Raw genomic sequence first — 13,038 nt, 5'->3', positions numbered from 1 at the left:
CTGAATTTTAAAACTACAGTTAATTTTTATTAAAAAAGCAAATTGTGACTCAAGTCAGGAATTTTTAACTTGGTGCTTTTCTGGAGCACAAACGTTCCATTTATCCCTTTGCAGCAACAGACAGTGCTGAGGAAGGTAGGCACACCCTGGAGCAGTTGGACCATCCCTGATTTTGAGACTTTGTTATGTTTATCTGAAGCCTACTAAATGCTAGTCGGTAATAATCTTACCACGGGTTTTTACGTAATTGCATCCATGTTTTTCCATGGTATGTTGAAGTTGAAAACAAACTTATCAGAAAAAGAATCCATATTTAAATACGTTCATTTTAGTAACTTATCCATGGTCTTTTAGCATTCTATCCCATTTTGTTACTTTGGTGTCTCTTCTCCATGGGAATGGTTAGGATGAAAGTCCATGGGCCTGATTCTCACTGCACCAACTTCAAAGCGTCTTAACGCTTCCAGTGGTGTAAAGGGATCTTAGTCTAAATGAGACTCAGGCCCTATGTCTTATTGTATCTACAGCTTACTCAGGTTCTTCCTCAGCCCGCTTTTTTTTTGGGGGGGGGGGGGAGTATTCCAGGGGTCGGCAACCTATGGCACACGTGTCAGACAGCACGCAAGCCAATTTTTAATGGCACGCTGCTGTCTGCAGGGGACCCCGGCAGCATGCCATTAAAAGTCCGGCCCAGCCCGCTCTTCTCCGCCCACCGCTCTCTCCTTGCAGAACAAGCAAGCTTCCGCCTCTTCCCCCAGCGTGCTGGGTTCCTGCCCCTTTTCCTCTCCCTCCCTGCGGCCGATCAGGTGGCAGCCCTTGCTACGGAGGGGAGGGAAAAGCGGAGCCGCAGCGCACTCTCTGCTCTGGGGACCCTGGGGAGGGGGTGGAATCGGCACATCCCCTCCAGTCCCCTGCCATGAGCTGCTCAGGGCAGGGGTCTGGGACCGCACCCACCCACGACTGCAGCCTTAACTCCAGCATCCCACACACACAAACCCAGCCCCCTGCTGTGACTCCTGCACCCCCCACACATACCCAGCCCCCCACACTCCATGCCCTAACTCTTGCGCCCCCCACATCCTCACCCCCACCCTGAGCACCAAACCGGAACTCCTGCATCCCCCACTCCCCCAAACTCCCTCACACACTCCCACCAGCACCCCTCTCACCAAATGGGAGCTGCCCAGGTAAGCACTCCACACCCAAACCTCCTGCCCCAACCCTGAGCCCCCTCCCTCATTCTAGCTCCTGGCCAGACCCTGCACCCCAACCCCCAGCCTGCTCCTTCACCCCCAGCCCTGTTCTCAGTGCACTCCCACCCTCATCTCAGTGCAGAGAGAGGAAGAGAGTGGCTAGAACCAGGGAGAAGGTAGGTACCTACTCTCTGTGGACAGGGCCAGGACCCCAGACCGGCAGCAGGTTGAGCGGGGCCGGCGGACGGGACCCTGGCTGAGCGGGGCCCTGCTCAGCCCACTGCTAGCCTAGGTGAATGGAACCCCAGGCCGGCAGTGTAAGATCAGCATGTTAATTTAATTTTAAATGAAGCTTCTTAAACATTTTGAAAACCTTGTTTACATACGGCAATAGTTTAGTTATATAATATATAGACTTATAGCGTGAGACCTTCTAAAAACGTTAAAATGTATTACTGGTACGCAAAACCTTAAATTAAGGTGAATAAATGAAGACTCGGCACACCACTTCTGACAGGTTGCCGACCCCTGCTCTATGCAGAGGCTGTGGCACAGAGTCCATATCTAATTACAAGGAATAGATGGAATTCTTGGAGGTAATTCACCACTGTTTTATCTACATGAGTGGTTCTCAAAGTTTTGTACTGGTGACCCCCCCTTTCACACAGCAAACCTCTGAGTGCAACCCCTCCCCCCTTAAATATATTTTTAAAGGTGTTTTTAATTTATAACACCATTATAAATGCTGGGGGTAAAGCGGGATTTGGGGTGGAGGCTGATACCTCACAACCCCCTGAGGGGTCATGACCCCTGGTTTGAGAACCCCTGATCTATGTTTCAGAAAATCTTGCCAGCTGAGTTAGTTTCTTTATGACTTCCAAGCTATCTGGGATTTCCCTTCTGGTTCCAGATTTCTCTTCAACCTCACTTTAATGTAAAAGTCACAATTTGAGTATTGTAGTGCTAGCACTTTGCTGTTATAACACGGGTCCTCAAACTTTTTCATAGTGTGGACCACATCTTAACATAGGTTTTTCTTATTGCCACCTCCCCTCCTGTTTTCACAGAAAGTCCCCATGGCACCCACAGTAACTGCTTATATAGAAAAGTGATTTTAGGGATATATATATAGTGTGGGTATGTTTGCTCTCACTGCAGTTCAATAAGTGGAGTGAGCAACCAGTTCCTACTGGACCACTGAAATTTAAGAACCTCTGTTACAGTGTATTTTGCAGGGGCTTCTATAATGTGTAGCAGTGTGGAAGCTGGGAATGGGAAGAGTGCAGAACTGCCAGTAGCGTGTAACTGGCTCAGTCTCTAAACCAACAAAATACACTAAATTATCTGCAGATTATATTCTGTACTCATAGATTAGTAGCCTGATTGGGAGATGTCTAGTTTGTCCAATTCTGAGTGTCTCCATTCTAGGAAACCTAGAACTAGTATCTGCTTAATAGGCAAGTGCTGAGAGCCATTTATAACAGGCCTACCTTTACTGCTATGTTTTTAGCCCATTACAATTGTGGGGTCACTGAACTGATACGGGAGACATTTTAACAAGGACATTTATGTAATTGTGTAACTGCAGCAACTCATCTGGGTGATTCATCAGCATTGATTAGCTTCAGAGGGAGTGTCTAGCCTTGTTCTGTTAGGACTGGCAATTGGATTGTAGATGAAACGTAGGAATTTGGGATGAGGAAGGGTGGGTGAATGAGGTGGTTCAGCAGCCAGCTGTTTACGGGCCTGAAACCAATAAATCTCCAAGTTGGAGCAGCAGCAGGAAGAAAACCGCTATAGTAAATGTTCTGTAGGAATTAAAGGTTGGGAGGGGTTAAGGAACTTTCTTCCCCTCCCTCTTTGAAGGGGAGAGAAACTTCCACCATATCACTCCTAAAGTAAATCTAATCAGGCATGGGAAAATTTGGTGTATTTTGACTGAAGCCTTTTTTCTTGTACTGGAATGATGTGGCTCGCTCATTCGCTCAGCCTGCCTCTTTAAATGTGACACCACTGCTTCAGATTCCTGCTTCCCATTAGCTTGTTTGTGTAATGTTACGTATGGAAACCAGTCTGCAGCAGTGAGTAGTGGTGGTGCCATGGCGGTGGGCAAATGAGCGAGAGCATTTACATAATGAGGCAGCACTGAGGCCCACCAAATTCCATTTGTAATAGTATGTGTAATACTTTGACCTCTGTGTTGGATTAAGGATCACCTTATTTGTCTGGATTTTAGACTTCAGACCTTTCTGAACTCCTTTACACAACTCTGTTTGATATTTTGTACTACTACTTGGTATCTTGTCTTATCTTAATCAGATGTTTTAACTTCAATGAAAAAATGTTGCAGAAACAGAATTATTTCTTACAGGTGGCTCCACGTTCTGTGGTATTGCCTCACTGTGCTTGATGGGTAAATTGGAGGAAGTATTTTCAGAGAAAGAACTGAACAGAATAAAGAGATGGTGCATAATGAGACAACAGAATGGCTATCATGGACGTCCCAACAAACCTGTAGACACCTGCTACTCATTTTGGGTAGGAGCAACACTTAAGGTAATACATATATTGTAGCAATTATATTAACCTGTTTGACTTGGTTAACCAACCTTCATCTCCTCAAGTTACAGAGTAACAGCCTTGTTAGTCTGTATTCGCAAAAAGAAAAGGAGTACTTGTGGCACCTTAGAGACTAACCAATTTATTTGAGCATGAGCTTTCGTGAGCTACAGCTCACTTCATCGTTGCATCCGATGAAGTGAGCTGTAGCTCACGAAAGCTCATGCTCAAATAAATTGGTTAGTCTCTAAGGTGCCACAAGTACTCCTTTTCTTTCTCCTCAAGTTAGTTATAGGCAGTGCAAGTAGGCTTGATCTTTGAATTACTAAACTATTTTGATCTCTGTACATTTATGTACTGGGCTACACATGTCTGCTGCTTTCTTGCAAGACGACAGGTTACTAAAACCTACCATAACTATGCCCCAATGCTCCACTTATAGCTGATAAAATGGTAAAGCTTCTCTTTTAATAGGTATTTCTGTAACACTGTAACTTTTTTCCAGCTCTTGAAAATATTCCAATATACAAATTTTGAGAAAAACAGAAATTACATCTTGTCAACTCAAGATCGTCTTGTTGGTGGATTTGCCAAGTGGCCAGATAGCCACCCAGGTAAATTTATTTCTCAGAATCTTGATGTGTGTTGTGTTGCAAAATGTATTCCAGTGGTCCAAGAGGTGGCTCATTTTTAACACAAAGGAATATTTTTAATTCTGCCCCCCCTCAGAAATATGTGCAATAGTAAGCCATAACATATAATTGGAAAGCTATATTTTTATAATGTAAAGTATACATCTCCCTCTGCCCCTTTTCCTTGTTTTAAAATGTCACAAATGAACTGCCCATTATTGAAAGAGAAAATAGCAAACAACCTGGTCATACTATTTAGTATCTGAATAGTATTTCCATGTATTTAAAATAATTTTATTTAAAGAGCATAGATTGTGTAATGGGTATCTTTATCAAGGGCCCATTTACAAATATTCCAGAGCTTGTTCTTTTTAATAAACATACTAAGAGCACATCAGACAATATTGCGAATGAAAAAGCTAATGCAAAAAGCTTAGAGGAAAGTACAAATGGTACCTAAAACTTTTCATCTATTCGTAGGCTTGCAGAATTCAGTTTTTACTTTTCATAACAATAGATTTATTTTTAAACATTTTTATTATCCATTTAAATGTACACTGTTGAAAGAAATTATGCAGTGAGTTTCAGGCAGTGGGGAAGACAATATTTAATGAGCAAGGTTGAGATTCCAAAAGTTAAAGCTTCATAACCATTCAAACACAAATTGTCAACATCACATGTCCATATAAAAAGTCAATATGCTTAATCTTCATGCAGTGTAGAGAAAAAAATTACATTGACTGTGTCATAAGGAAAGTTTTTGTATTCCAAATGCATTAGGAATCTAAGAACAATTCATCAATGTTTTAGGAGAAAAAAATTTACTCTAACTCGCAAATTGAAAAACGAGCAGGAGTCTCGTTCAGCGTGAGCCTATGTGCAATTGCACATCAACATCAATGTGCAGTGGTTACCACATACAAATTCACTACATTCTCCACATTGCTTGCTTCGTGAGGGAGACGTAGTTTCCACTTACAATACAAGATGCTCACTAGATGCAAACATGTACACAACTATTAAAAATACAGGATAACAGTGCAACATGATTGGGATACATTTGTATCCCATATACATTTTTGCTATAAAAGAAATGTTCTTCATACTAAAGTCTTTTTTTTCCCTGACCTGTGTACATGTGACAAGATCCAAAACCAGTACAGTTGGAGGGCTACTAGTTGGTGAGCTATCACAACTCACAGGGTACACCATTATCCCAGGAAGGTGGATGAGAGTTAAATAAAACTTAATCAGTATTTTTCTTTCTTCGCCTACCTGTAAATTTCAGTTATTTATAGATGAAAATATTTTTTTTATTGATTTGTGTGTACAGTAAAATTGACATTTACTGACATCAATAAAAATTAACCCCTTTCATGCCTAATTATGTGCTTGATATGTGTGTAGTAGCTAGAACCCCTGTATGTGTAGTTTTTAGAGCTCATCTGAGTTTAGGAAGGAGGTAGCTCAGTTCCAGATATTAAAAATTGGTGGCATTTCAATAATGGGTAATCAGATCTTGGACATAATTTGAAAATATGGAGATGTAGCAGAATGTGAAAACAAACTTTGCACTGGTAATAACTCTTGTAGCAGCATTTAGGATAAAGAGGATAAACCGTCTCTAACTCACGAGAAGAAGATAAAATGTAGTCATAATAAAGGCAGCAACTGTTCAGTATCCACGTGTGACAGAAATTTCAGCCGGGCTATATTTTAGTTAGTAGAGCTAATTTATGGGCACATATGAAAAAGTGGTTCTACTCTTATAATAATGGCATTGAGAGAGTCTGTTTATCATATCAGTGTCCAGATCAAATGAGCCCACTTTGCACATAGAATCATAGAATATCAGGGTTAGCAGGGACCTCAGGAGGTCATCTAGTCCAACCCCCTGCTCAAAGCAGGACCAATCCCCAACTAAATCATCCTAGCCAGGGCTTTGTCAAGCCTGACCTTAAAAACCTCAAAGGAAGGAGATTCCACCACCTCCCTAGGTAACCCATTCCAGTGCTTCACCACCCTCCTACTGAAAAAGTTTTTCCTAATATCCAACCTAAACCTCCCCCACTGCAACTTGAAACCATTACACCTTGTTCTGTCACCTGCTACCACTGAGAACAGTCTAGATCCATCCTCTTTGGAACTCCCTTTCAGCTATCAAATCCCCGCTCATTCTTCTCTTCTGCAGACTAAATAATCCCAGTTCCCTCAGCCTCTCCTCATAAGTCATTGTGCTCCAGCCTCCTAATCATTTTTGTTGCCCTCTGCTGGACTCTTTCCAGTTTTCCCACATCCTTCTCGTAGTGTGGGGCCCAAAACTGGACACAGTACTCCAGATGAGGCCTCACCAGTGCTGAATAGAGGGGAATGATCACATCCCTCGATCTGCTGGCAGTGCTCCTACTTATACACCCCAAAATGCTGTTAGCCTTCTTGGCAACAAGGGCACACTGCTGACTCATATCCAGCTTCTCGTCCACTCTAACCCCTAGGTTCTTTTCTGCAGAACTGCTGCCGAGCCATTCGGTCCCTAGTCTGCAGCAGTGCATGGGATTCTTTCGTCCTAAGTGCAGGACTCTGCACCTGTCCTTGTTGTACCTCATCAGATTTCTTTTGGCCCAATCCTCTAATTTGTCTAGATCCCTCTGTATCCTATCCCTGCCCTCCAGAATATCTACCACTCCTCCCAGTTTAGTGTCAACATAACTGCCAGTCCTGCAGAAACTCTTCAGGGATCAAGATGAGTTCTTTCCTTCTCGTGCATGATCCCCAGTAATAGTCTGCAGTTCAAATGAGGCCCCCAGTTATACCTGAGCCAGTCCCATTGGTTTTCATGTTCCGTGGGCTTGCACAAATGTAATTTACGGAGACCTAGGCCTTGTCTATATGCAATCTTTATACCAGTTTAACTATATATTGGGTAGGGAGGGTTGATTTTTTTTTTCTTCCCCTCACCCCTTCCCCCCTGCCAAAATACTTAAATTGGTATAGTCCATGGTGTGGACACAGTTGTTATATTTGGTATAAAAGTGCTTTATGCCAGCATAGTTTATTCCCCTTCTCTACAGGAATTGCTATACTGGTATGAGCACCTTTGTACTCCTTACTGTGTCCATGCTAGGCGCTTTGTATCACTTTAACTATTCTGGTGTAATTAAAGTGGTATAATTTATGTATATAGACAAGGCCTTAGTAAAGTATTAGTCTGGTAACTGGGTCTGCAGTGCTAATAGAAATAAAAAGTCAAGTTAGAAGAAATAATTGAATACACATACAGAGCAGCTGTATTGAGTAAGATGTTACTTTTACATACGGTCCTCAGAGTAAATCTGTACTTTAAAGGCTAAAACTCATGGCCCATCATTGTTCGTGCTTGGAAAGGCAAACAGTGCTTGTGGCTTTTCAGCAATCTTTCCTTCATCCTGTAACCCTGCTAATCCTGAGGCTATCTGAACACTACTTTCAGCAAGAAGGGGTTTGGGGGTTTTTCCCAGGCTAGACAACAGCTGTAGCACCTCAATATTTTCATTAAGTCTCAGTTACCTCTTAATTTTTCTTCTCCTCCTTCCCTTCTAAATGGCATTATTCTTGTGATGTGCCCAAGCTCTTCTGGTCTAGGAAGCAAAAGATTTGACATTGTTTCTATCCCAGCCCCCATATGCAGCTTTACCAGCCAGTTGGCTAGTTTAATTATTTTAGTGACCTATAGCGTGGTATAAGAGGAGCTCCAGAGTGTTCCTGTTGCATTAAGAGCCATTTAAGCAAATCCTCTAACCAATTTTTTCCATGAAGAGCTAGGATACTTTGTGCTGAATAAGGAAGAGTTCAGACGAAACTGTACAGGAAAAAGCAGCATTCTTTGGACACTGAAGTCTTGTGAGGTGTAGCTGTATTTGCTGCTGCATCTTGTTGATCAATCCTTACCATTGTAAGGCAACTGAAATCCCACTTTTCTTTATCTACATGCACATCTTGCTTTATTAATACACCAGAAGAAAGCAGCCTGTTGAAAAGATCAACTGTATGAAAGGTTTCTTAAACATATTTTAAACAACAAAACTGTGTGTATTAAAGATAAGACTCAAGACTGAAATTTGGATAAAAATGAACCTTCCTACTTCGGTTTTGTATTGGGCACGCATATACTCACTATGTACTTCCTGCAAAGCATGTCTGCTGTGTGCCTGTAACATTTGCTCTTTTTTGAGAGCATGCTTGTGATAAACTTAAATATTCTTCCTGACCACAAAAATGGAACAGGCAGGTTGAATGTAGAACTGCAGGGATTATGAATGTTTTATCCTGGATCACTCTGGCAGGATCTGCATCTAGGGGAAAAAAATCACTGATATAACTCTCTACTAACCTTGGCAGCGTCCCGAAAGCCTGGATAGCTCCTAATAACAAATTAGTATATTTTCTTTGTTTTTTTGCTGCTGCTGAATATCAACTATGTTAAGACTTCACAAAATTACAATTGCTGTGTACGTCTACTGTGATACCTTTTCCCAGCTGTTTTTTTTCCATGTAGCTGCTGACAAGTTCATGTTCCTGCTTTTAAGAAAAGCTAGAGAGGCATAGTTGAAAAGAGACTATCCTTCTTTATTAAAATGCAGTTCTACTCCAAAGGGAGACTGACTATAGAAATGGCATAACATTCCACATTTGCGAGTCAATGGCTTCTGTATCAAATGTGCACGGTTTAAATGATTTTTTTTTTTTTTAAACTATTGACAGTCCCTGCAAAATCAGCCTGGGATCTGAAAGTCAGACTATGTTCTCCTGTTGTAAAGGTTCTCCCAACCTAATTTTGTTCTCATTTACATCTGCAATTCAAAGCATGCTGTCAGTGAAATTATAGAGCCCTGTTGCTTTTATTGTAACAGAGCAGAATTTGAAGATAGTGAGGACTGCATTGGTGGCCCTGCAAACTGAACTTAACAAGTCTGTTGATGTGTGGGCCAGGAAAGATACAGTTCATTATCCTTGTGCTGTTTTGATCTGCAGAGCTGCAAGTTTGGATTAGTGTAACTCTTGATCCCTGGGCTGTTAAATAAGAAACCCTGTTCCCTGTGTGTGTAAAATCATTCCCTGTGTGTGTAAAATCATTGAAAGTACACCTGTAGCTGAAACACTTCAAGTTGATTCTCAGAAATTGAGGAGAGTAATCTAGACAGATATGTGCATACAGGATTGCAGAGTACATCTTTATCGTTGTTTCAGAGCACAATAAATTAAGCCTTTCAACACCCTTGTGGCATTGTTATTCCTATTTTACAGATGGGGAAACTGAGACAATGATTTGTCCAGTGAATCAGGGTCACTGCAGAAATAAAACGCAGGAACACTTGACTCATAGGCCTGTGTTCTATTCATTAATTAATCATACACTCTCCCTAGTATTCACATACGGCAAACAAAAGCCAACTTTTTTCTTTGTTTAAAAGGCTTTCACATTGTTAGGCATTTAAGAAGATTGCCCCTGTCTCACATTAATTCTGCTGCTGCTCAGCGACAAGTATCAAGAACAATAAGAAATCTGTGTTTTTGTTTTTACAACTGTCTCATTAAAAACGAATGATTCCATTAATATCCATTTCCCCCTCACTACTTGTGTGTAAATCCCATTATGTTTAAAGCTTCAGAGGAGAATACAAAAAAAACCCTAAGATCTCGAAGCATACAGAGAGCACAGGTGAGGCAGAAGGAAAATGGGAAATAAAGAATTAGCTTGATAAAACATGGAGAGTGAATAATGTGAAAACAAACATGCAGGAAACATTAAATGTAAAGGTATTTAGTACAACAGCCTAAATTGAGATTTGGCAAGGAAGCCATGCAAATGATACTTGCTTCATCCAGTTGCTGTGTTCCATGGTTGTCTTCTGCCTGTGTGTCTTATTCACAAAATATTTGTCTCCACAACTCCTGACCTTCAAACGCCTTGAGATTTTTATTATCACTTCAAATAGCCTGAACTGTGCACTGCTTTTTCTGTCACAGTCAGTATGTTTTGGCTGGCATTAAATTCTGCACTGTCCTGCACAACTTCAGAGCCTCTGGGTTAAATCTGCCATATATGGGCAGTCGGGTGGTACTCTGTAAAAGGGTTTCAGTGAGCATGCTTGGGGAGTTTTCCCATGGGTGAGCTGTTGCTGGCAGACACATTTTCAGTGAGGTCACCCAGAAGGAGATGTGTGTGGTGAGCATGTTTCTGTGTGCACAGCAACGATGCTTTATAAGGATGCTTTCTGGATATTTGGCTGGAGTATGTGCAGATACCTTTTTGAAAAAGATCAGTTTGGTAACTGTGAAATGACAATGAAACTGAAAAGGTTATGGAGCCTTGATATGGTTGGGAGTGCCATATAAGAGGTAGCTTTCTTCCCCAGCATTCGAGAAATCCCCATGGATGGGCTGGTAGAGGTGTTTATGGTGGTACTTGAACTTTCCAGATTCTGCCTTTTCATAGCTGCTAGTACCAAAATACAGCTTGCTGTTTTAATGAACAGTCAGCTATCATCTATGCCCTCATCTACAGAGGTTGCTGCTACTGTAATAGGAGTAATTTCTCTATGCTAAAAAAAAATCCTCCTGTTATAGAAGGAAATATTTTTAGAGTGCCTGGGAGGGAATGCTTTAAATAAGCTCCTGACTCTCTCAGGCTCTTCCACATCTCTGTCATGACCTCTCATATGTGATCAGCTAGGTGGGAGAGCTCTTTACTGAATAAAGTAGTTGTGCTTCCTAGAGTCTAGTCTTAGGACAGAAATTCCAGATCATCTCCTCATACTCAGTGTGTGGTAGGGCTTGGTTAACTATTATATTTTATATTTGGAGTTAGAAAAAGCCAAATATAACTAGGAACGTCTGTTTGCCATTTATCTTTCAGTGCTTGGCTTAAAATTGGTTGGTGTTTTGGAACACAGAAACAGTTGGTTATTACTGCATGATACACCAGGAAGCATTTACATTTTAACGAACTCCCTTGCTATTTTGTTTTCAGATGCTTTGCATGCATACTTCGGGATCTGTGGCCTGTCGTTAATGGAGGAATCGGGCATTTGCAAAGTTCACCCGGCCCTGAATGTAAGCACAAGAACCTCTGAGCGCCTTCAGCACCTCCATCAGCTCTGGAAAACTAAGGACTCTAAACAGTGTTCAGATGACGTGCACATCTCTACATGACTGATTTAGACTCAAGCTTAGTTTGGTAGCATAACTGTAGCCCAGGGTTAAAAGCCATGTATAACCAATGTGCTCTTTTTAAGTGCTGGAGTCATACAATCAAATCCATGTTACTGGCGTCTCTTTTTTAGCGAATGGCCTTTAGCCAGTTGTTCACTGGGATAAAAGGAAATTTCAGTTGTGTAGAAGTTTGCCACTGCAGACTCCTGAAATGGCTCGTACTTCTAAGAAATCCCTTGAGGCAAATTTGTTTTCATTTGTATTTTATTTTTTAAAATTTGTGCATACTGTGTCAAAGTTTATAATGGGGGAAGTGTCTTCAAAATCTGTTTACATATTATCATACAGTATAGCACTGAACCTCACAAAGTTCTTAATGATCGTCATGTTTGGGTAGAGAAACCCCTATGTTAGGTCTCAGTTGAAAGTAGATGTCAGCTTCCATAACCTTTGTAAACAAAAAATAAAATTATTTTATTCAATATAGACAGTATTCCTAAAGTTGTGTGGCATTATTACATTAATTCCATAATCCCCTTGTATAGCTCAAACTAGGCAGATGCAATAACTTGATATGAAGTATTTATTACCTTAACGAGAATTTAATTAAATATTTATGGCCTATTAACAATGGGATGGGAAAGTAACCAGCAGAATCCTGGGGGTATAGGTACCTTCTGGCAAGGTACCATCACAGAGGGTTTCTGAAGTAGAGTGCCAGAAATGTTGGTAGTGTTATACCACTCAATTACATCTTGATTTCTTTCAAAATATTTCTTCCCGTCTATTTTAAAGAAACAAGTCCTGATTCTCTTTAAAATGTCTGAATATGAAGAGCAGAAAGTTGTATTTTAAAATTACTGTTTGATGCTCTTTTTTTAAATAGTTTTATTCCAAATAAAGTCCAATAAATTGAACATTTTCAGCCGTTTGCCAATATAATCTCTAGTTGTATCAGACTTGAGAGGTGCAGTTGAGGTGCTGTTCTGAGTTCAAGCAAATCATTTTCTAGCCATTGCATTTGACACAAATCTCAATTGCTTAAATTTCACAGACATACAGCAGGAAAATGCATGATACACCTAACCTTGCTATAACCTCACTGACCTGCATATCAAAAAGCCACAAATTCTCATTTAAAAACAGATTTTCAGCTTCACTGTTCACTGAGGAGCCACTGCTGGAGGCCAAATAAGTGACGTGCTCCTGACATCTGCCTAAAACTGATCCAAGAGGAGAAAATAAAGAAGACCTTGGCCTCTTCATGCTGATGGACGAGAGTGACCCTGGGGTTGGCCTTTCCAGCTCATTAGAAGTGAATGGGGAGGGTGGTCCTCTTCCTTCCACATAGGGAACTGGCAGTGACTATCTTTAGTTCCTCATGGTGTGGGGAAGTGCAGTGATGGGGCATTCTAAGGTTACATCAAGCTGCTGATGAAAATGGGGGTTGGATGTTGTTGGAA

At 41.1% G+C, this 13,038-nt stretch overlaps 1 protein-coding gene across 2 annotated transcripts in view; it reads left to right on the top strand.

Moving 5' to 3' along the window:
* Window positions 1–12,061, top strand: part of PGGT1B (protein geranylgeranyltransferase type I subunit beta) — a 70,574-nt gene extending 58,513 nt beyond the window's left edge. For both annotated transcript variants that reach the window (XM_048849883.2, XM_048849885.2), the window contains 3 exons: window positions 3,565–3,749; window positions 4,258–4,366; window positions 11,394–12,061. In XM_048849883.2, the coding sequence (XP_048705840.1) occupies window positions 3,565–3,749; window positions 4,258–4,366; window positions 11,394–11,575 (476 nt within the window). In that variant the 3' untranslated portion in view covers window positions 11,576–12,061. The remainder of the gene's footprint in view (window positions 1–3,564; window positions 3,750–4,257; window positions 4,367–11,393) is intronic.
* Window positions 12,062–13,038: the final 977 nt, after the last annotated feature.

This window comes from Caretta caretta, chromosome 5, assembly GCF_965140235.1.
Source record: "Caretta caretta isolate rCarCar2 chromosome 5, rCarCar1.hap1, whole genome shotgun sequence".
In the NCBI taxonomy this organism is placed as follows: Eukaryota; Metazoa; Chordata; order Testudines; family Cheloniidae; genus Caretta; species Caretta caretta.
The sequence above is the reverse complement of the archived record's forward strand: the minus strand, read 5'-3'. Positions and strand labels throughout refer to the sequence as shown.